The sequence below is a fragment of the Rana temporaria genome, chromosome 1 (genome assembly GCF_905171775.1).
Source record: "Rana temporaria chromosome 1, aRanTem1.1, whole genome shotgun sequence".
NCBI lineage: Eukaryota > Metazoa > Chordata > Amphibia > Anura > Ranidae > Rana > Rana temporaria.
Genome location: NC_053489.1, coordinates 409,681,558 through 409,701,741, shown reverse-complemented (window position 1 = coordinate 409,701,741; position 20,184 = coordinate 409,681,558). Strand labels below are relative to the sequence as shown.

The window sequence follows — 20,184 nt, the reverse complement described above, 5'->3', positions numbered from 1 at the left end:
AAGAGGAGGTACAAAGTTCCAGCTTAGTGTACTTACACAGTGGCTTCATACTTGTTTATAAGATCAGTAACATGTAAAACAACTAGAGATCAAAGAAGAGGGAAAGAAGAAAGAGGGGATGGGGTGGGGAGAAGGAGATGGGAGAGAAGGGGAGGTGAGAAGGAAAAAGGAAAAGAAGAGAAAGGAAAGAGGGGGGGGGCAGACAGGAAGGTCGGGGGTAGTAATGTACCTTGGCGACCTGTCATCGGCTCACGGCGGGTCCTCCCCCACATGCCACCTCTCCCAGACAAGATCATGATCCTCCAACCTGTCCCGGATCCTAGCCGTCATCTTTTCCATGAGCTCTACATCCTTGACCCTAGCATAGAGGGCTTCTTGGGATGGGGGCATTGGTTTCTTCCAATGAAGCGCTATCAAGCACCTTGCAGCTGTGGTAATGTGTCTTAACAGTTTCTTGTAGGGTTTAGCTATGCGAGGTTGGGATAGGCCCAGTAAAAATAGCTTCAGGGAGAGGGGTATGGGCGCATCCAGGAGGCGAGACAGGAGCTCTCGTGTCTGAGTCCAGAACGGGACAATCAGGGGGCAAGTCCAATATATATGGAACAGTGTGCCCTTGGCTTGGTTGCAACGCCAGCATCGGTCAGAGGTGGAAGGGTAAATCTTATGGAGAACGTCCGGGGTCAAGTACCAAAAGAACAGCACTTTGTACGTATTTTCCTTATAAAGGGTGCAAATAGAGCTTTTGGCCGCCTGCCTCCAGACCGCTCTCCACTCCTCCTCCGAGAGCACCTCCCCCAGCTCCCTCTCCTATCGGAGCATATAGGCGTGTTTACCTTTGTTTTTGTGCTTTTTAATTGCATAAGCTCACAACCAAACCCATTCCCGTTTTGCAATATATATTCTGTTCCTACAATAAAACTTAAGTTAAAATCTGATTAGCTCTCTAAAAGTGCGCAAGTGCACAAGAGAAAGGATACTTAAAGTGTATGTTACCCCAACATTTCCTATTCCTGATATGTGTCTATGTTACCATGCACTTGCATTAGGAAGGATCCTGTTTTCTTTGCATTGATTCCTTTGTGTAAAATACCTGGTGATCCTGTCCTCCTCCTTCCCTATATCATACTGACCATGCCAGGGCATGGAAGCACATCTATCCTGTGTGGTCAGTTTGTTTCTCTGCATCCTATTTGGGAGCACAACCTACCAGTACTCCAATGGTCAAAGATCATTGTACTGCTGTTTGCTGCCTTCCGTTGACAAGCCACCCCCCCCTCTATTTTACACTGGATGCGTTGTTGCTATTTTAAACTGAATGGGTTGAATGGGTTCACATACACTTGGGCTCACTTTGTTTTTATGTCTGTATACTGACATGTAATATATGTAATTATATCTGCATAAGTGTAGAACTTACTTTTATTTGAGAGATTAATCCCTGCAAATGCCTGTCATCTTCAAACATGGTACTTAGACTGGGTCCTTCTCCACACATCTTCTCCTCCAACTTGTTATTAATTGTTGGCTGAGTAAAAGCATCAAAATAAGGGTCCGGGACAAGACTGGCCAAGGACAACACAGTTTCTTGAAAACGGTGAACAACATTTGCAATTGTGTCCTAAAAATAAAATGTGAATGAGAAATAAGATTATTTGATACAAGCAACTTTTAAGCATTTAAAGTGGAGCTCCACCCTAAAGTGGAACCTACGCTGATCGGAACCCTCCCCCTCCAGGTATTTGCACCCACTTCTGGCCACACAGTCTCAGGCAGACTGCAGGCATAACGTGACCTCCCGATGCCCCCCGTTGTGTTCTGGGAACACTCGGCTCCTATTACACAGCGGGAGCCAATCGGCAGGCGTAGCGCGACTCGGGCATGCGCCGTAGGGAACCGGGCAGTGAAGTCAGAGTGCTTCACTTCCTGGTTCCCTCACCGAGGATGGCGGGGGGGGCAGCAGAGTGACGAGCGATCGCTCGTCCTCTGCTGCGGACGGCGCTGGACTCCAGGACAGGTAAGTGTCCTAATATTAAAAGTCAGCAGCTGCAGTATTTGTAGCTGCTGGCTTTTAATTTTTATTTTTTTTCAGCGCACATCCTCTTTAAGCAACTTTTAAGCATTTATTCAAGTAAATGTATGTGAAAGTATGTGAAAGTAAAAAAAAACAGAACTTTAGGGGACACCAATATAAGAAAACAAGAAGAATAGCAGATTATAGTGTATGAGGGCTCACATGATATATGCTGTCCTTTACAAATAAATGCCTAGCATAGCTGACACCCAGGGCAGATTTGTTTTTAACATCCTTCATCCCACATCCCATATATAAAAATGTATTTAGGTAGGCAAAATTAATTTAAATGAATATTAACAATTAGCAGAAAAAATGGTGACAGTGAAGACTTCTTAATCTGAATGTTTTATGCATACTCATGCTGGGATAAAAAACACAATCCAAAAATGTAATAGTGATGCAATGGAAAATGGGATTGGGGATAATAACATAGTGCTAAATAAAATTCAAGGCTTTATTAGTGATGCGTGCAGTGCAATGAGGTGAAATGGGGATAATAGCAGCATGCCTTGATAGGAACAGGCCTACGGGAGACTAAATTAATTGCGAGTATACACGGGCAACAAATAAACAAACATGACAATATGTTAGCAAAAAAACAAGCAATTGTGACTATATGGAGGCAAAAAACAGGCAATGGTGACGCTATGAAGACAGCACACGGGCATTCATGACAATATGCAAGCAATTGTGCCAACATGCAGGCAACAAACAAGCAATTGTTGACAATATGTGTACAATATTATTGCAATCTTGACTTTGAAAGTCCTCACCAGCAACCCCTCTACACCTTTCACCAACAAAACTTGCCACCAGCAAACCCTCAACACACTTTTACCAGTGAGGCCGCGTACACATGGTCGGACAAAACTGATGAGAATGGACCGAGGTTCCGTTTCATCGGTCCAAACCGACCGCGTGTATAGCCCATCGGTCTGTTGTCCTTCGGTCCTAAATTTTAAAACATGCTTTAAAATCGAACCGATGGCCCGCTGCCCGATCGGTCCAAACCGATGGTTAGTACAGAAAGCATTGGTTCAAAACCCGCGCATGATCAGAATCAAGTCGACGCATGCTTGGAAGCATTGAACTTCGTTTTATTCAGCATGTCGTGCATTTGATGTCACCGCGTTCTGACCCGATCGGTTTTTGGAACGATGGTGTGTACGCACATCAGACCATCAGGCCACTTCAGCGGTGAACCAATGGAAATGGCTCGTCGGACCATTCTCACCGGTTTGGAACGACCGTGTGTACGCGGCCTAACTCTCCCACCAACAAATCCCTCCTTAGCTTTCCCTAGCAAACTCTCCCACACCTTTCCTCAGCACTCCTATGTCCTGCTGACTGCAAATGACCGGCAGGAGGATTAATATTCAATTAACAGACCAGTCCAGGACTCCAGAACTAAAGCCTCGTACACATGATCGGACTTCCATCGGACTTTTCCGTGGATTTTTGTCCGAAGGAGCGTTGGCCGGGAACTTGGTAAGCATACACACGGCAAAACATTTTCAGCCAACATTCACCAAATAACGTACCGAACGTACCAAATCACGTACCGCCACCCTTTAGGCAACTTCTGCTATTGTTGTCTGATGTTTAGCATTGGTTCTGAGCATGCATGTTTGTACTTTGGATTTTAGTCCGATGAACTTGTGTACACACGATCAGATGAACCGACATAACACATTTGTTGTCAGAAAGTTTGAGAGCATGCACAGCGAACATTTGTCTGTGGAAATTCTGACAACAATTGTCAGAAAGTCCGATCGTGTCTATGGGCCCTAAGAATGCTCTTAAACTACTATCCCTCAGAGTCCTGCAACGCATCAAGCAATGGGCACCTTAATATAGATGTAGAGTAGAAGAATGTTTGTGCACACCTCAATTTCAGGGGAGAGGATAGATGAAGGAGAAGTAACTGGAAGTCAGTTTATATCACACTGCCCAATGTGCTGCTCAGCTGCAGTGCTGTTTGTTGGTAATCATTTGTGTTCTCTGGTCAGTGTAGTGTAGTGAAATTCAACACAAGTGGGCAGTGAGCACTCTCTAAGCCAGACCTGGGCAAACTACGGCCCGCGGGCCGTATATGGCCCGCCGGACCTTTTAATCCGGCCCCCGGGCAGTGTTGCCATTGCCAACCGTCTGTAGAATTACGGACAGTACGTAAATAAAAGGCACTTTTTCCCTGTTCGTAAAAGTCCGTAATAAGGGAAATGTGCCCGTAAAAAGATCCGAATGTGAGCCGCAGCGCAGGCAGCATCTAGTCCTCCTACATTATGCATAGCCTCGCCCTCTCTGACCGCCCAGCCCACCACCACCCGCCGCGCAGCCAATTATCAAAGCGCATTTTCGCGCTAACAACACTGCTGCCAGCCTATTCAAAAGAGCAGCGCGGGAAAACTGAGGAACATCGTAGAATGTGTGGACTCTTTGGAGAGCGGCACCGGCGGGATAGCACACAGCAGCAGATGTAGTGGACGCACCCCCACTGTGACGGAGTGGACTGAGTGAAGGCAGACGGAGAGCGACCAGTGCGCCTGCCTGCCTGCTCTGCCCGCCCGACTGACTGACTGTAGCAGTCGGCCAGCCGCCATGCTGGTGCCCGGACCTGGAGTGGACCCTGGTCTCCACTCTCTTCGTTGGAGTAGGACTCCTCGCGACGCCTGCTGCCTGCCTTCAGTGCCACTGCCCTGGCCTTGTCTGGTGAGTCCTCCTCAGTCCAGCAGCAGAGAGTGAAGTGCTATCCTACCTAGACATCATCAGTATGCGGTGTCCTCCTCCTGTGCCCCTTTCATCTCTCCACAGGTCAGATCTGTGGAGAGGTGAAAGGGGCACAGGAGGAAGACACAGCATACTGATGATGTGAAGAAGTGATATGATAATTTATTTGCAGCCTCTGTGCCATGTCCCCAGCCTCTGTCCCCCTCCTGTGTCATGTCCCCAGCGTCTGTCCCCCTCCTGTGTCATGTCCACAGCGTCTGTCCCCCTCCTGTGCCATGTCCCCAGTGTCTGTCCCCCTCCTGTGTCATGTCCCCAGCATCTGTCCCCCTCCTGTGTCATGTCCCCAGCGTCTGTCCCCCTCCTGTGTCATGTCCCCAGCGTCTGTTCCCCTCCTGTGTCATGTCCCCAGCGTCTGTCCCTCTCCTGTGTCATGTCCCCAGCGTCTGTCCCCCTCCTGTGTCATGTCCCCAGCGTCTGTCTCCCTCCTGTGTCATGTCCCCAGCCTCTGTCCCCCTCCTGTGTCATGTCCCCAGCCTCTGTCCCCCTCATGTGTCATGTCCCCAGCCTCTGTCCCCCTCCTGTGTCATGTCCCCAGCCTCTGTCCCCCTCCTGTGTCATGTCCCCAGCCTCTGTCCCCCTCCTGTGTCATGTCCCCAGCCTCTGTCCCCCTCCTGTGTCATGTCCCCAGCCTCTGTCCCCCTCCTGTGTCATGTCCCCAGCCTCTGTCCCCCTCCTGTGTCATGTCCCCAGCCTCTGTCCCCCTCCTGTGTCATGTCCCCAGCCTCTGTCCCCCTCCTGTGCCATGTCCCCAACCTCTGTCCCCCTCCTGTGCCATGTCTATAACAAGTACTCGTACCAGTTGTCCAACAATGATATTTACTGCTTTTTATAAATAAATACAATTGATTTTATGCAGTATTGAGTTTAGCCTTTTGGCCCGGCCCTCCAAAATATTTTTAGTTTCTCATGTGGCCCCATCGAAAAAATAATTGCCCACCCCTGCTCTAAGCTGTGGTACCTGGTGCAGGCCACACATCCCCATTACCTTCCTGGGTACGCCACTGTAATTATAGAATGGTCCATTGCAAGAAATAAAGATTTCTTCTGTTGACACTTTGACAATCATTTTTTATAACATATTTTAGCCGGATAACTAAAGAGATAGTGTATGTTCACTATGACTTTTATCATTCATATATGTGCAAGTAAAAATTCTATGTATGCAAAGTGAATTTCCATCAAATTTACCAGTGAAAATTACTGAAATCAAATTTTACAATGCAAAATACTGTATTACTTTAATAAATTAGCTACAATGTATCTTTTTTATATTACAAAATAGAGAATAAACAGAACGTGTATTGCTACTTCTTCTTCCTTTAGACTTCAACCTAAATGTATTTTATATAATATTAAAATTCAATATTTTCACCTACATCTTAGGAGTTTCATGAAGTCACTAAAAAAAGTATCACTGTGGTAGATACACACTGGAAATGTATTACTAAAATATGGTGCAACATTATTTTATATATCAATATAAATGAAAAAGCAAAATGTATTCCCATGTCATTTTTATTTATTTATATATAAAAAAAAAAAGCCAAACCTGAAAATCATCAAGTGAGGGCTCAAACCATAATGACTGGGTATCAAGGACAATTTCTGTGAGGTACATTGGTACAATTTCTTCTTCTGCAGGAGCTCCATTCAGCGGGGACACCACAGAAGCCTAGTTAAATAGAGAAAATCTTACTGTCATTTTATTAGTTTCCACAATGCAACCATTTTGAAAGACCAAGTCCGATGAAAACTGTTATATTTGTTTTGTATGCTGGCTGGCAAGTTTAACTACATACTGGTTTTATGTATCTCTCAAGCATACGGTAGGTACATTGGTGACTATAAACATCATTTTATATTGTGCATATCTGATATTCCTGAAAAGGTTTTTAGACAGAAAAGATACTAAAGTGTGTTACTATACAAAATTACAAAGTCAATTTTTTTTTAAAAAGATCTCTTGAGTACATAAATATTAGATACATGCTAATCAAACATCACTATCAAACACTTGGTAAGGATAGTTTTGGCACATGGATATTTTTTAACTTGTCTAAAAATCTCAGTGCACACAGGTGGCAGTCATTTCCACTTCTGTAGATAAAAGATGAGAATGCCACCCCTGTGCATTGTTTATACAAGACAGTCATGTCAGAAAGCATACTGCAGTGATTCCTGACACCTGGCACACTGGTGATGAATTCAAGGACAGGCAGAAAGGTCTTATCACCCATCATTTAAAATTAGACAACTGACCACCTATGGCTCTATCTGCCCCTAACTCTAGCTCAGCCCACACCTCAAGAAAATATGTTCAGATTTTTCGCTAAAGTAAGCACATTTAAGATGAGCAAAAATGTGCCTATTCAATAGACATGTGCACACTGAAATATTTTGTTTCGGAATTTCGTATTCGTCCGGAAAATACATTTATTTAGTTTTCCCCGAAATTCGTTTTTATTTATTTTGTTTCGTTAAAAAAGGCATTCGTCCAAAAATCCAAATTAATTTAGGTCAAATCTGTCATTGAAGGCTTATGGTGTCTGTCGAAAATTTCGAAGAAGATTCGACGGAGCAGCTAAACTGTACGACGCCGCAATCGTACATTTCCAGTCAATGTTCCGCCTACAAGCTATAGAAGAATTCTAATGTTGTATGACACTAGTAATAATTATATTTATAAATTATTATTATTAGTCAACCAACATTTGAATTCTTCTATAGCCTATTGTCATGAATATGCATCAAGTCTGTCTGCCTACCTGATCTCCATGTGTTCATTAGAGGCAGATCCTGTTCTGGTTTCCCTTCTTATCACTTCCTCTTCCTGTATGGCTCCACCCTAGTCCATCCCAGGAAGCCTATATTAACCTTTGCTCTACAGGTCTGCAGTGCTGTTCAACAGTGTTCCTATGCTTAGTTCCTGTCTGCAGTGTATTGCTAGTTCCTGTTTGCAGAGTGCTACGATCATCTTCCGTGTACCGTTTTGGCTTGTCCCCGACTTCCCTGTCTGCCTGTGCGCCTGACTATTTGCATGTTCCACGGTTATCCTTGTCTGCCTGTTGCCCTGACCTCGGCCTGTCCATCACCACTGTTTGTCCTGCTGGCTGCTTCCCCCTTCTCCCTGCGGAGTGTGACTTGAGGAATCCCGGGAACGCGACCTGGACCCAGTTGCGGCCAAGACCATCCCTACCATCAAGGGCTCTGGTGAATACAAAACTGGGTCTTAGACTCCGCGCCCTGGGTGATCTTGGGTTACGCTTCCTCCCTGCCAGCAGTAGTCGGCTATAGGGTTCACTTCCCTGTGGTGCATCCCTGACCCCTACAGGGTGCACTTGTCACCTGGCCACAGGTGACCTGACAGTTTGAACAGCCATGAACCCGGCCGACGTGCCGCTTCCTGCAGATGACCCATTACAGGGCGTTGTTCACAGACTCGAGACGCATGAAGCTAATCAGGCTCAGGTGATGCGTTTCCTTCAGGATCTGGCTTCCCGCTTTGATCAGCTTCAGACCTCGTTGGGAGCCCCGAATCTACAACCCCAAGTACAACCAGCGGCAGCGGCTGCGCCCGTCGCACCAGTCGCAGAGTTGCATTTGCTGAAGCTACCACCTCCAGTCCGTTTTTCTGGAGACTCCAAGGCCTGCAGGGGGTTTCTTAGCCAGTGCACCATCCATTTTGAACTACAGCCTCAAAACTTCTTGTCTGATCGGGCAAAGGTAGCCTATATTATTTCCCTCCTTTCCGGTGAAGCTTTAGCCTGGGCTGCCCCTATGTGGGAGAGGAATGATCCGGTAGTTTCCAGCCTGTTCAACTTCCTAAAGCTCTTTCGGAACATCTTTGAAGAGCCGGCTCGGGCCTCTTCAGCAGCCAGTGCTCTGCTACGTCTCCGCCAAGAATCTCGTTCAGTGGGTCAATATGCTCTTCAGTTCCGTATACTCTCAGCTGAATTGAGCTGGAACAATGAGGCCCTGGTCGCTACCTTTTTACATGGCCTCTCTGACCGAGTGAAGGACGAATTAGCGGGAAGAACCATCCCCGTCGGTCTGGACGATGTCATCTCCCTGTGCAATCAGATCGATATTCGTTTTCAGGAGAGGTCCATTGAGAAAAGACACCAGCACTCCCTAGGTCGTAGTCAGTCTGTGCTTCCCTCACTTCGTCCCGTGGACCATCCTCTGCCTGCTGAGGAACCTATGCAGCTGGGCCGGACCAGACTAACACCCGAAGAACGTGCTAGACGCAGAACTCTGGGCTTGTGCCTCTATTGTGGAGGCAAGGGCCATCTTCGTGCCTCCTGCCCGCTTCGCCCGGGAAACGCTCAGGTCTAATACATTTAGAAGGTGGAGTATTGGACCCAGAAACATCACCTTCCCGTCTGCTCCTTTCGGTGTCCCTTCATGTAGGCACTTCTCCCCTATCGATCTCTGCATATCTGGATTCCGGGGCTGCCGGCAACTTTATGGACTGGAGAACTGCTTCTTCTATGAAGCTTACCCTTTCACCCCTCACTACGCCGCTGGTAGTCTCGGCAATTGATGTCACTATTCTCCCAGGTTGTCCTATTCGCTTCCAGACACTACCCATTAGGATGTCGATAGGGATTCTCCACCAGGAGTGGATATCCTTTCTCATCCTACCTAAAGCCTCCACTCCCATTGTATTGGGCCTTCCTTGGCTACAGCTCCACTCTCCCCATGTGGACTGGGCTTCTGGGCAGATTCTGGCTTGGGGTCCTTCATGTTTCTCGTCATGTCTTTCCAAGGTGACTCCTAAGGGGGAACTTCCGGTTGCTACCACATCAGTATCTTCGGATCTTCCCACTGCTTATAGCGATTACCGAGATGTGTTCTGTAAGAAATCAGCCGAGGTGCTTCCTTCCCACAGATCTTTTGACTGTGCCATTGACCTTGTTCCTGGAGCAATTCTGCCCAGGGGTCGCACATACCCTTTGTCCATCCCAGAGACCCAGGCCATGTCTGAGTATGTCGCAGAAAACCTTGACAGAGGTTTCATTCGGAAATCGTCATCGCCTGCAGGAGCAGGGTTCTTTTTTGTTGCCAAGAAGGATGGTACCTTGAGACCCTGTATTGATTATCGAGGATTAAACGCTGTTACTATTAAGAATCGTTACCCCTTACCCTTGATATCTGAATTGTTCGATAGGTTGAGGGGTGCCTCCATTTTCACTAAGTTGGATCTCAGAGGGGCGTACAACCTCATTCGAATACGAGAAGGTGATGAGTGGAAGACTGCGTTTAACACTCGAAACGGCCATTATGAGTATCTGGTCATGCCTTTCGGGTTATGTAATGCCCCAGCCGTGTTTCAAAACTTTGTCAACAAAATCTTCAGGGACCTGCTGTACCAGTTTGTTGTCATCTATCTGGATGACATTCTAATCTTTTCGGAAAATCTGCGTGTCCACAGGAACCATGTTCGCACTGTACTCCAGCGCCTCAGAGAGAATAATCTCTATGCCAAACTGGAGAAATGCTCCTTTGAATGTTCTGAGGTCCTGTTTCTAGGATGCTTTGTTTCAAGCTTGGGCCTTTGTATGGATCCTGGGAAGGTCTTAGCCATTACCAATTGGCCTCTTCCTGCTAGCCTCAAGGCCACACAGCGCTTTCTTGGTTTCACAAATTATTATAGGCAGTTCATCAGGAATTATTCTTCCATTGCCGCGCCTATTATCGCTTTGACCAAGAAGGGTGCTAATGCCAAAGACTGGCCTCCCGAAGCTGTCTCTGCGTTTCACGATCTGAAACAGGCCTTCGTCTCTGGACCTCTTTTGAGGAGACCAAACCCTGAGGAGACATTCTTTATTGAAGTGGACGCTTCTTCAGTGGGAGTGGGAGCGGTGCTTCTTCAACTTTTTGAGAAGAGACGTCAACCATGTGCGTTCTTTTCCAAAAAAAATTCTCAGGCAGAGAAAAATTATGCCATCGGTGACCGGGAACTTCTCGCAATTAAATTGGCGCTAGAAGAGTGGTGTCATCTTTTGGAGGGTTCTCCTCACTCCATAACGATCTTCACCGATCACAAGAATCTACAGTACTTACAGAATGCTAAACGTCTGAATCCCAGACAGGCCAGGTGGAGTCTCTTCTTTTCCCGTTTCAGTTTCACGATTACATACAAACCTGGTTCCTGCAACGGTCGGGCTGATGCGCTTTCTAGATCCTTTGACACCTTGGACGAAGATCTCACTCTTGAACCTGAGCCGATCATTCCAACTTCATGCATTGTTGCCCATTCTACCACCCTGGACTCAAAAATTCCTCCTGGTAAGACCTTTGTCCCCACTGAGCTAAGAGCCAAGATCCTTCGTTGGGGACATGATTCCAAGGTGGCGGGCCATGCTGGTTTCCTCCGGTCCTTCCTACTCATTAGTCGTCACTATTGGTGGCCAAATCTCCGCTCAGAGGTTAAAGACTATGTCAAGGCTTGTCATGTCTGTGCTCAGTTCAAATCCTCCACACAAGCTCCTGCTGGTCTCCTCATGCCCTTGCCCATTCCCAAGGAGCCCTGGGCTCACATTGCCATGGATTTTATCACCGATCTTCCACTGTCTGACGGTAATACGGTCATTTGGGTGGTAGTCGATCGGTTCTCCAAAATGGCACATTTTGTTCCCCTTCCTGGTCTGCCTTCTGCTCCTGCCTTGGTCCCCATTTTTGTTCGAGAGATTTTCCGTCTTCATGGGGTTCCTTCTCATATTGTTTCAGACAGGGGTGTTCAATTTACGTCTCGTTTTTGGAGAGCCTTTTGCAAATCCCTCAATATTGCTTTGTATTTTTCCTCTTCTTACCATCCTCAATCCAATGGGCAGACGGAGAGGGTTAATCAGGAGTTAGAGGTTTTTCTTCGTACCTTAGTCTCCGCTCATCATGACGATTGGTCCTCTCTACTTCCATGGGCGGAATTTTCCCATAACAATCATGTAAATACCAGTTCGCAGAGAACACCCTTTTTCTCAGTTTATGGAAGACATCCTCAACTTCCACTTCCCATGACCTGTTCTCTGGATATCCCAGCTTTGGCTTCAGCTCAAGAGTCATTCAATTCCATCTGGAGCGACGTCCATGATTCCCTCCGGGCAGCTGCCGACAAATTCAAAGGCTTTGCTGACCGCCGCAGGCGTAAACCGCCTTCTCTTCAACCAGGGGACAAAGTCTGGCTCTCCACCAGAAACATCAAGCTCCGAGTTCCTTCTCTGAAGTTTGCTCCAAGATTCATTGGTCCATACACCATAATGGCTAAGCTGAATCCAGTTTGTTTCAAACTTCAGATTCCCAAAAACCTCAAAATCTCTAACTCCTTCCATGTTTCCCTTCTGAAGCCTTTAGTCCTTAATAGGTTCTCTCATCCTCTCCCCACCACGGCACCAGTCTCTGAGGAGAATCAGGAATATGAGGTCAGTCAAGTTCTGGATTCCCGACTCTGTAGAGGCGCTCTTCAGTACCTTGTTCATTGGAAAGGCTTTGGTCCTGAGGAGAGGTCTTGGGTTCCTGCATCAGAGGTCTATTGAAGAATTTTCATCTGAAGTTTCCCTCTAAACCCGGACCCAGGCGGGGAAGGGGGAGGCCTCGTAAGAGGGAGGGTACTGTCATGAATATGCATCAAGTCTGTCTGCCTACCTGATCTCCATGTGTTCATTAGAGGCCGATCCTGTTCTGGTTTCCCTTCTTATCACTTCCTCTTCCTGTATGGCTCCACCCTAGTCCATCCCAGGAAGCCTATATTAACCTTTGCTCTACAGGTCTGCAGTGCTGTTCAACAGTGTTCCTATGCTTAGTTCCTGTCTGCAGTGTATTGCTAGTTCCTGTTTGCAGAGTGCTACGATCATCTTCCGTGTACCGTTTTGGCTTGTCCCCGACTTCCCTGTCTGCCTGTGCCCCTGACTATTTGCATGTTCCACGGTTATCCTTGTCTGCCTGTTGCCCTGACCTCGGCCTGTCCATCACCACTGTTTGTCCTGCTGGCTGCTTCCCCCTTCTCCCTGCGGAGTGTGACTTGAGGAATCCCGGGAACGCGACCTGGACCCAGTTGCGGCCAAGACCATCCCTACCATCAAGGGCTCTGGTGAATACAAAACTGGGTCTTAGACTCCGCGCCCTGGGTGATCTTGGGTTACGCTTCCTCCCTGCCAGCAGTAGTCGGCTATAGGGTTCACTTCCCTGTGGTGCATCCCTGACCCCTACAGGGTGCACTTGTCACCTGGCCACAGGTGACCTGACACCTATGGGCCGAGCATTTGACCGGAAATGTACGATTGCGGCGTCATACAGGTTAGCTGCTTGTCGAATCTTCTTAGAACTTTGACAGACACCAAACACCTTCAATGACAGATTCAACGTTTGTATGTTTTTTGCTGCTTCGTCGAATCTTCATCGTTCATGCCGAATGGTCTACCCCAACACTGTCTCTATAATGTCGAATCTTTCCTCTCTTTGTAGAATAATCTTGGACTAATAGAGTTAGGCTAGGTTAGGCACATTCGACCACAGGTTCGATAGACACAGATTTCTATTGTCAGCGTCATGTCGAATCTCCTATCTATATCGAACTGTTGTAGCAATGAAAATGAAAATAAAGCATTTTTTTTATGTCGGAACTTTCGGATTTCGGATTCTGTGTGTAAATTTACGTTTCTTAAAACGATAACTAAAATGCATTCGGATGAAAAGGAATGCACATGTCTACTATTCAATGAACAGGATACAACATTGCATTTAGGGCCAGATCCTCAAAAGGGATACACCGGCGTAACTGCTGTTACGCCGTCGTATCCCTGTTTCTAACTATGGAACTGATCCACAGAATCAGTTTTCCATAGTTAGGCAGAAGATCCGACATGTGTAAGGGACTTACACTGCCGGATCTTAGGATGCAGTACCGCATCCGCCGCTGGGGGCATTTTGTGTCGAAATGCCGCCTCGGGTATGCAAATTAGCACTTACGGAGATCCACAAAGCTTTTCAGCTTCGTTTTTTCTCCGTAAGTTTTAGTTTGCAAACGCAAAATTATGGCTGCTTTTACAACGTGTAAACTGTTTACACCATGTAAAAGCAGACCCTTCTGTCCAGCGACGCGATTTTTTTTTGTTTTGAATTTTTTTTTTTCGCCGTATCTTTTTTTTTTTTCGACGCAACTTTATTGACCCGTCGCAATCCACAAAGCTCGGCGTAACGTAATTTCGCGTTATGCACGTCGGGAAAATGACGTCACGAGCATGCGCAGTACGGCCGGCGCGGGAGCGCGCCTAATTTAAATGGGAATCGCCCCCATGAAAAGAGGAACGCCTTGCGCCGGCGGAATTTAAGTTACACAGCCAAAAATTTCTAGGTAAGTGCTTTGTGGATCGGGCACTTAGGTAGAAATTTTAAGTCAGTGTAACTTAAATGGGAAAATTTACGTTACTCCGGATCTTTGTGGATTACCCCCTTAGTTCTTTGAAGATATAACACAGTGTACAGTCTTGTAGGAATGTAAAGCACAAAATACAAAACATTACCCTTGCAGACCATTTGAATAATCAATTGGATGATATTACCAGTGAAACTTCATCATAGCCAGACTGCACAATCAGACAGGAAGACATTTTTATATCTAATCATTTTAAATGTAAATGTTACCTTTTTGTCTGTCGCTTCAGCTTGCATAACACTAGTGTTCCATGCCTGTATCACTGCATAAGAAGGTGTATATTTCATCTTTTCCACCAGGTAGTTCAACAAAGATGACACTGAGTTAACAGCCAGAATGTGCATGGTGTTCACTATCAGGTAATCAGTCAAACGAATAAAGCTTTGCAGAATTTAAAAAAAGAGACACAACAGTGATAAGCAATTTCATTTTGTAAACAGTATTTTTCAAAATCTTTGAATGAATTAGAAACTTGAATATTTTTTCTTTTACCAATAATATAATATTTATGTGTTTATCCATTAACATCAGTTATCATGATTTTTTTTTTATTTATTTTTTTATTTACATACACCATAGAACAATATTTGTTGCCCACTATTAAGAATACCTGGTTCACACAAGGGCGGTATGACTTTGGGGGCGACTCGGCAAGGCGATCTCAAGACGACTTCAGAGGCGACTTGCAAAATGACTTCTGTATTGAAGTCAATGCAAGTTGCCACGAGTCGCCCCCAAACTTGAGTTGCTCCTATTAGAACGGTTCCATTGAACAGAGTGGAGTGCGACTTGTCAGGTGGCTGACTCGCCTGACGAGTCGCCCCTGTGTGAACCGGCTCTAAGGAAGAATCCTTGATCTCCCACACCTATGCACCTTGGATGATTCTCCATGTATCTTCTTATTTTCAGGCTTGTATGTGTCCCTTATTCTTCTTGGGAAACTAATCAGCAATTGTGGATTTCAGAACAATTTTTTGTTCTTTTTTTATTAAAGGCTTGGAATTTATGCTAGTGAACTTTCATCCTTCTTTTTATAAATGATGCCTAGTCTACTCCTTCCCTCATATCACTTGTATTTAGCTTTCTGGGCCATATTCTGAGTAGAGTTACGACGGAGTATCTCAGGAAACTCCGTCATATCTCTCTTTTTTGACCCGCGTATCTATGCGAGTGATTCCTAGAATAATTTTCGCATAGATACACTGAAGATCCGACATGTGTAAGTCACTTACACTGTCGGATCTTAAATGTAATTCGCCGCCGGCCGCTAGGTGGCGTTTACGTTCAGGTCTCATTTGTTTATGCAAATGAGCCTGATACGCCGATTCACGAACGAAATCGTGTCGCGTAACCGTCGCTTATGTTGTTTGCGTAAGCGTAAGGTTACCCCTGCTATATGAGGGGTAACCTTACGCCAGTCCCACGTATGCCATGTTAAGTATGGCGTCGGGTCCGCGTCGTCTTTTCCCGTCGGGTACGTCGTTTTCCTAAGTCGTTCTTGAATACAACTTTACGTCAATGACGCACACGTCGGCGTCATTGACGTTTTCCGCCGAGAACTGGAGCATGCGCACTGGGCTATTTTTAGCCCAGGGCATGCGCAGTTCGATCAAAACGGGGGCGCGCTTAATTTAAATATAAGCCGCCCCTTTGAAATACGCGGGGATACGCCGGGCCTTTTACACTACGCCTCCGCAAACTACAGAGCAAGTGCTTGAGGAATACGGCACTTGCTCCAGTAAGTTGCGGCGGCGTAGTGTAAATAGCTTACGCGAGGCCGCCGCAGAATATTGGAGAATCTGGCCCTCTATCTCAAATACACATTTTGAATAAGTCCTCTAATGATGTTTCAAAGTATTAATATATATATTTATTATCAGATACATTTTTTTGTAATTTTTACTTTGGAAGCTCTTATTAGAGCCATTGGGCCAAATTCTCAAAAGAGATACGCAGACTTAACTGCTGTTCAGCCTGCGTATCTCTGTGCCTAACTTTGGAAACGATTCTCAAAAGGCTTTTTCCAAAGTTAGGCAGAAAATCTGACATGTGTAAGACACTTACACGGTCAGATTTTAGGATGCAGTACCGCATCCGCCACTGGGGGCATTTCTCATTGAAATCCAGCTTTGCGTATGCAAATGAGGACTTAAGTAGATTTTCAAAGCATTTCAGCACTTTGATTTCTGCCTAAGTTCCGAATTTGCCGGCGCAAAATTAGGGCTGGTTTTACAATGTGGAAAGTTACCCAAACCTTGTAAAGGCCCATTCCAGCGACGGCATTTGGTATGCATTCCTGAGGGAGAACTCCACGGCAATTTTTAAATTCAAAACCGGCATGGGTTCCCCCCCAGGAGCATACCAGGCCCTTAGGTCTGGTATGGGTTGTAAGGAGACCCCCCCACGCCGAAAAATTGACGTAGGGGGTCCCCCTACAATCCATACCAGACCCGTATCCAAAGCACGCTACCCGGCCGGCCAGGAATGGGAGTGGGGACGAGCGAGCGCCCCCCCCCCCCCTCCTGAGCCGTGCCAGGCCGCGTGCCCTCAACATGGGGGGGTTGGGTGCTCTTGGGCAGGGGGGCGCACTGCGGGCCCCCCCACCCCAGAGCACCCTGTCCCCATGTTGATGAGGACAGGACCTCTTCCCGACAACCCTTGCCATTGGTTGTCGGGGTCTGCGGGCGGAGGCTTATCGGAATCTGGGAGTCCCCTCAAATAAGGGGGCCCCCAGATACCGGCCCCCCACCCTAAGTGAATGGATATGGGGTACATCGTACCCCTATCCATTCACCTGTAGGCAAAAAGTAAAATGTAGTAAACACACAACACAAGGCTTTTTAAAATATTTTATTATTCTGCTCCGGAGGCCCCCCCTGTCTTCGTTATTAGCTCAATTACCAGGGGGGGCTTCTTCTTCCGCTCTCCGGGGGTCTTCTCCGCTCTCCGGGGGTCTTCTCCGCTCTCCGGGGGGGGCTTCTCCGGACTCCGGGGGGCTTCTTCCATCTTCTCCCCTCTTCCGCTGTTGACTCGGCGAACCCCGGTTCTTCTGCAGCTCTCCGGTGCCTTCTTCTTCAGCGCTGGCTGCCTGCTATGTTTGTGTGTTAGCTCGATTTCAAACAGGCAGCCGGCGCGGTCTTCTGTGGCGTCAGGGTCTTCTGGTCTTCTGTTCTTCCGATGTTGCCTCGTCGCCTGTTGTCGCTGTAATGATGGAAGCGCGCCTTGCATCCCATTTATATAGGCATCGCCGTCCCATCATGCTCCGGTAGGTACCCACGTGGTGGGTGCCTACCCACGTGCACCCACCACGTGGGTACCTACCGGAGCATGATGGGACGGTGATGCCTATATAAATGTGATGCAAGGCGCGCTTCCATCATTACAGCGACAACAGGCGACGAGGCAACATCGGAAGAACAGAAGACCAGAAGACCCTGACGCCACAGAAGACCGCGCCGGCTGCCTGTTTGAAATCGAGCTAACACACAAACATAGCAGGCAGCCAGCGCTGAAGAAGAAGGCACCGGAGAGCTGCAGAAGAACCGGGGTTCGCCGAGTCAACAGCGGAAGAGGGGAGAAGATGGAAGAAGCCCCCCGGAGTCCGGAGAAGCCCCCCCCGGAGAGCGGAGAAGACCCCCGGAGAGCGGAGAAGACCCCCGGAGAGCGGAAGAAGAAGCCCCCCCTGGTAATTGAGCTAATAACGAAGACAGGGGGGGCCTCCGGAGCAGAATAATAAAATATTTTAAAAAGCCTTGTGTTGTGTGTTTACTACATTTTACTTTTTGCCTACAGGTGAATGGATAGGGGTACGATGTACCCCATATCCATTCACTTAGGGTGGGGGGCCGGTATCTGGGGGCCCCCTTATTTGAGGGGACTCCCAGATTCCGATAAGCCTCTGCCCGCAGACCCCGACAACCAATGGCAAGGGTTGTCGGGAAGAGGTCCTGTCCTCATCAACATGGGGACAGGGTGCTCTGGGGTGGGGGGGCCCGCAGTGCGCCCCCCTGCCCCAGAGCACCCAACCCCCCCATGTTGAGGGCATGCGGCCTGGCACGGCTCAGGAGGGGGGGGGGCGCTCGCTCGTCCCCACTCCCATTCCTGGCCGGCCGGGTAGCGTGCTTTGGATACGGGTCTGGTATGGATTGTAGGGGGACCCCCTACGTCAATTTTTCGGCGTGGGGGGGTCTCCTTACAACCCATACCAGACCTAAGGGCCTGGTATGCTCCTGGGGGGGGAACCCATGCCGGTTTTTTCTTTGAAAATTGGCATGGAGTTCACCCTCTCAGGAATGCATGCTGAGCGACGCTGTCATTTTTTTTTTAAATTATTTGTTTTCCCGGCGCGTCTTTTTTTTTCACCCGTCGCAACTTTAGTGTCCCGTCGAAATTATCAAAGCCGACCGGCGTTAATTACGTTCGCGCGCTGCACGTCGGGAAAATGACGTCACACGCATGCGCAGTACGGCCGGCGCGGGAGCGCGCCTCATTTAAATTTTAAACGCCCCCAGGAGAGGAGGACCGCCTTACGACGGCGGCACTTAAGTTACACAGCGTGTAATTTCTACCTAAGTGCTTTGACGATCAGGTACTTAGGTAGAAATTTTAAGTCAGTGTAACTTAACTGCTGAAATTTAAGTTACGCAGAGTTTTTGAGAATTTGGCCCTTTATTCTTTGGTATTCCTGTGACAAATGGCGTTAAAACCCTCATTACCTATTTGCACGCAGCATAATAAATTTTTCAATTTGTTTTGTTTTTTACTAAGGCCTCCCACAATGCTGAACCTATATTTCTATTTCATCATTGTTCAAGACATTTCTGGCTTCTGGCTTCAGCTATCAAAAAGACAATCCACTGAAGCCTCGTACACACAATCAGTCCATCCGATGAGAACGGTCTGATGGACCGTTGTCATCGGTTAACCGATGAAGCTGACTGATGGTCCGTCGCGCCTACACACCATCGGTTAAAAAAACGATCGTGTCAGAACGCGGTGACGTAAAACACAAGGACGTGTTGAAAAAAACGAAGTTCAATGCTTCGAAGCATGCATCGACTTGATTCTGTGCATGCCTGGATTTTTAACCGATGGTTGTGCCTACTAACGATCGTTTTTTTCCCATTGGTTTGGAATCCATCGGTTAAATTTAAAGCAAGTTGGCTTTTTTTTAACCGATGGGGCCCACACACGATCAGTTTTGACTGATGAAAACGGTCCATCAGACCGTTGTCCTCTGGTTAACCTATTGTGTGTACGAGGCCTAAGGCAGGTTATTCTAAAATGAAGAATAAAACCCTTATATTCGGAAGTAAGACATTAAGATACCTTCTGTTTTAAGAAAACTCTACTGTGCTTTGCGCTTCTTTAGTGGATGGAGCCTTCGATAATCACCTTCGCATTTGCAGGTTTTACTGCATTGCAAAGTTTTGTGTGACATAACAAATATAATTTTCTGACTAGAGGAGAGTATTCAGAAATTATCTAATCATTAGGCTGATGTTCTTTAAGCTGTTAACTATTTAATTATTCAGTCATTAAGCTGGATTGCCTTGATTACAGTGGGGAGACACAAATGGTCATGACTTTGTATGTTATCTGGCAGGGGTGTCTGCATTAGAAAACTAGCTGAATAAGATTATAATTGTGCAGGCAGCTTAGGCATATGTACTTCAATTGGATATTTAGCTGTTTGCCTAAACTTAAACATCACAAACAAACTTAAACTTGCAAAAGTAGAGGAAGCCTGGGAAGCTTTGCAGCAGGTGAGCTGGTCCAGTGCGTGCAGGCATGCCAACGCAACGTCATTACTGTCAGACCAGGAGAGGAGCCAGACAAGCAAGCCACAACAAGGCCAGGGACCAGGAGTCCTTGGCACAGGTCAGGCTGC

General features: G+C 47.1%; 1 protein-coding gene across 1 annotated transcript in view; it reads right to left on the bottom strand.

The window, feature by feature from the left end:
• The window catches only part of DNAH6 (dynein axonemal heavy chain 6), a 386,479-nt gene that overhangs the window by 302,722 nt on the left and 63,573 nt on the right, over positions 1-20,184 (bottom strand). Inside the window, exons 9-11 of the mRNA XM_040324272.1 lie at positions 14,504-14,675; positions 6,411-6,533; positions 1,418-1,618 (exon numbers count right to left, since the gene is read on the bottom strand). Coding sequence (XP_040180206.1) covers positions 1,418-1,618; positions 6,411-6,533; positions 14,504-14,675 — 496 coding nt within the window. The remainder of the gene's footprint in view (positions 1-1,417; positions 1,619-6,410; positions 6,534-14,503; positions 14,676-20,184) is intronic.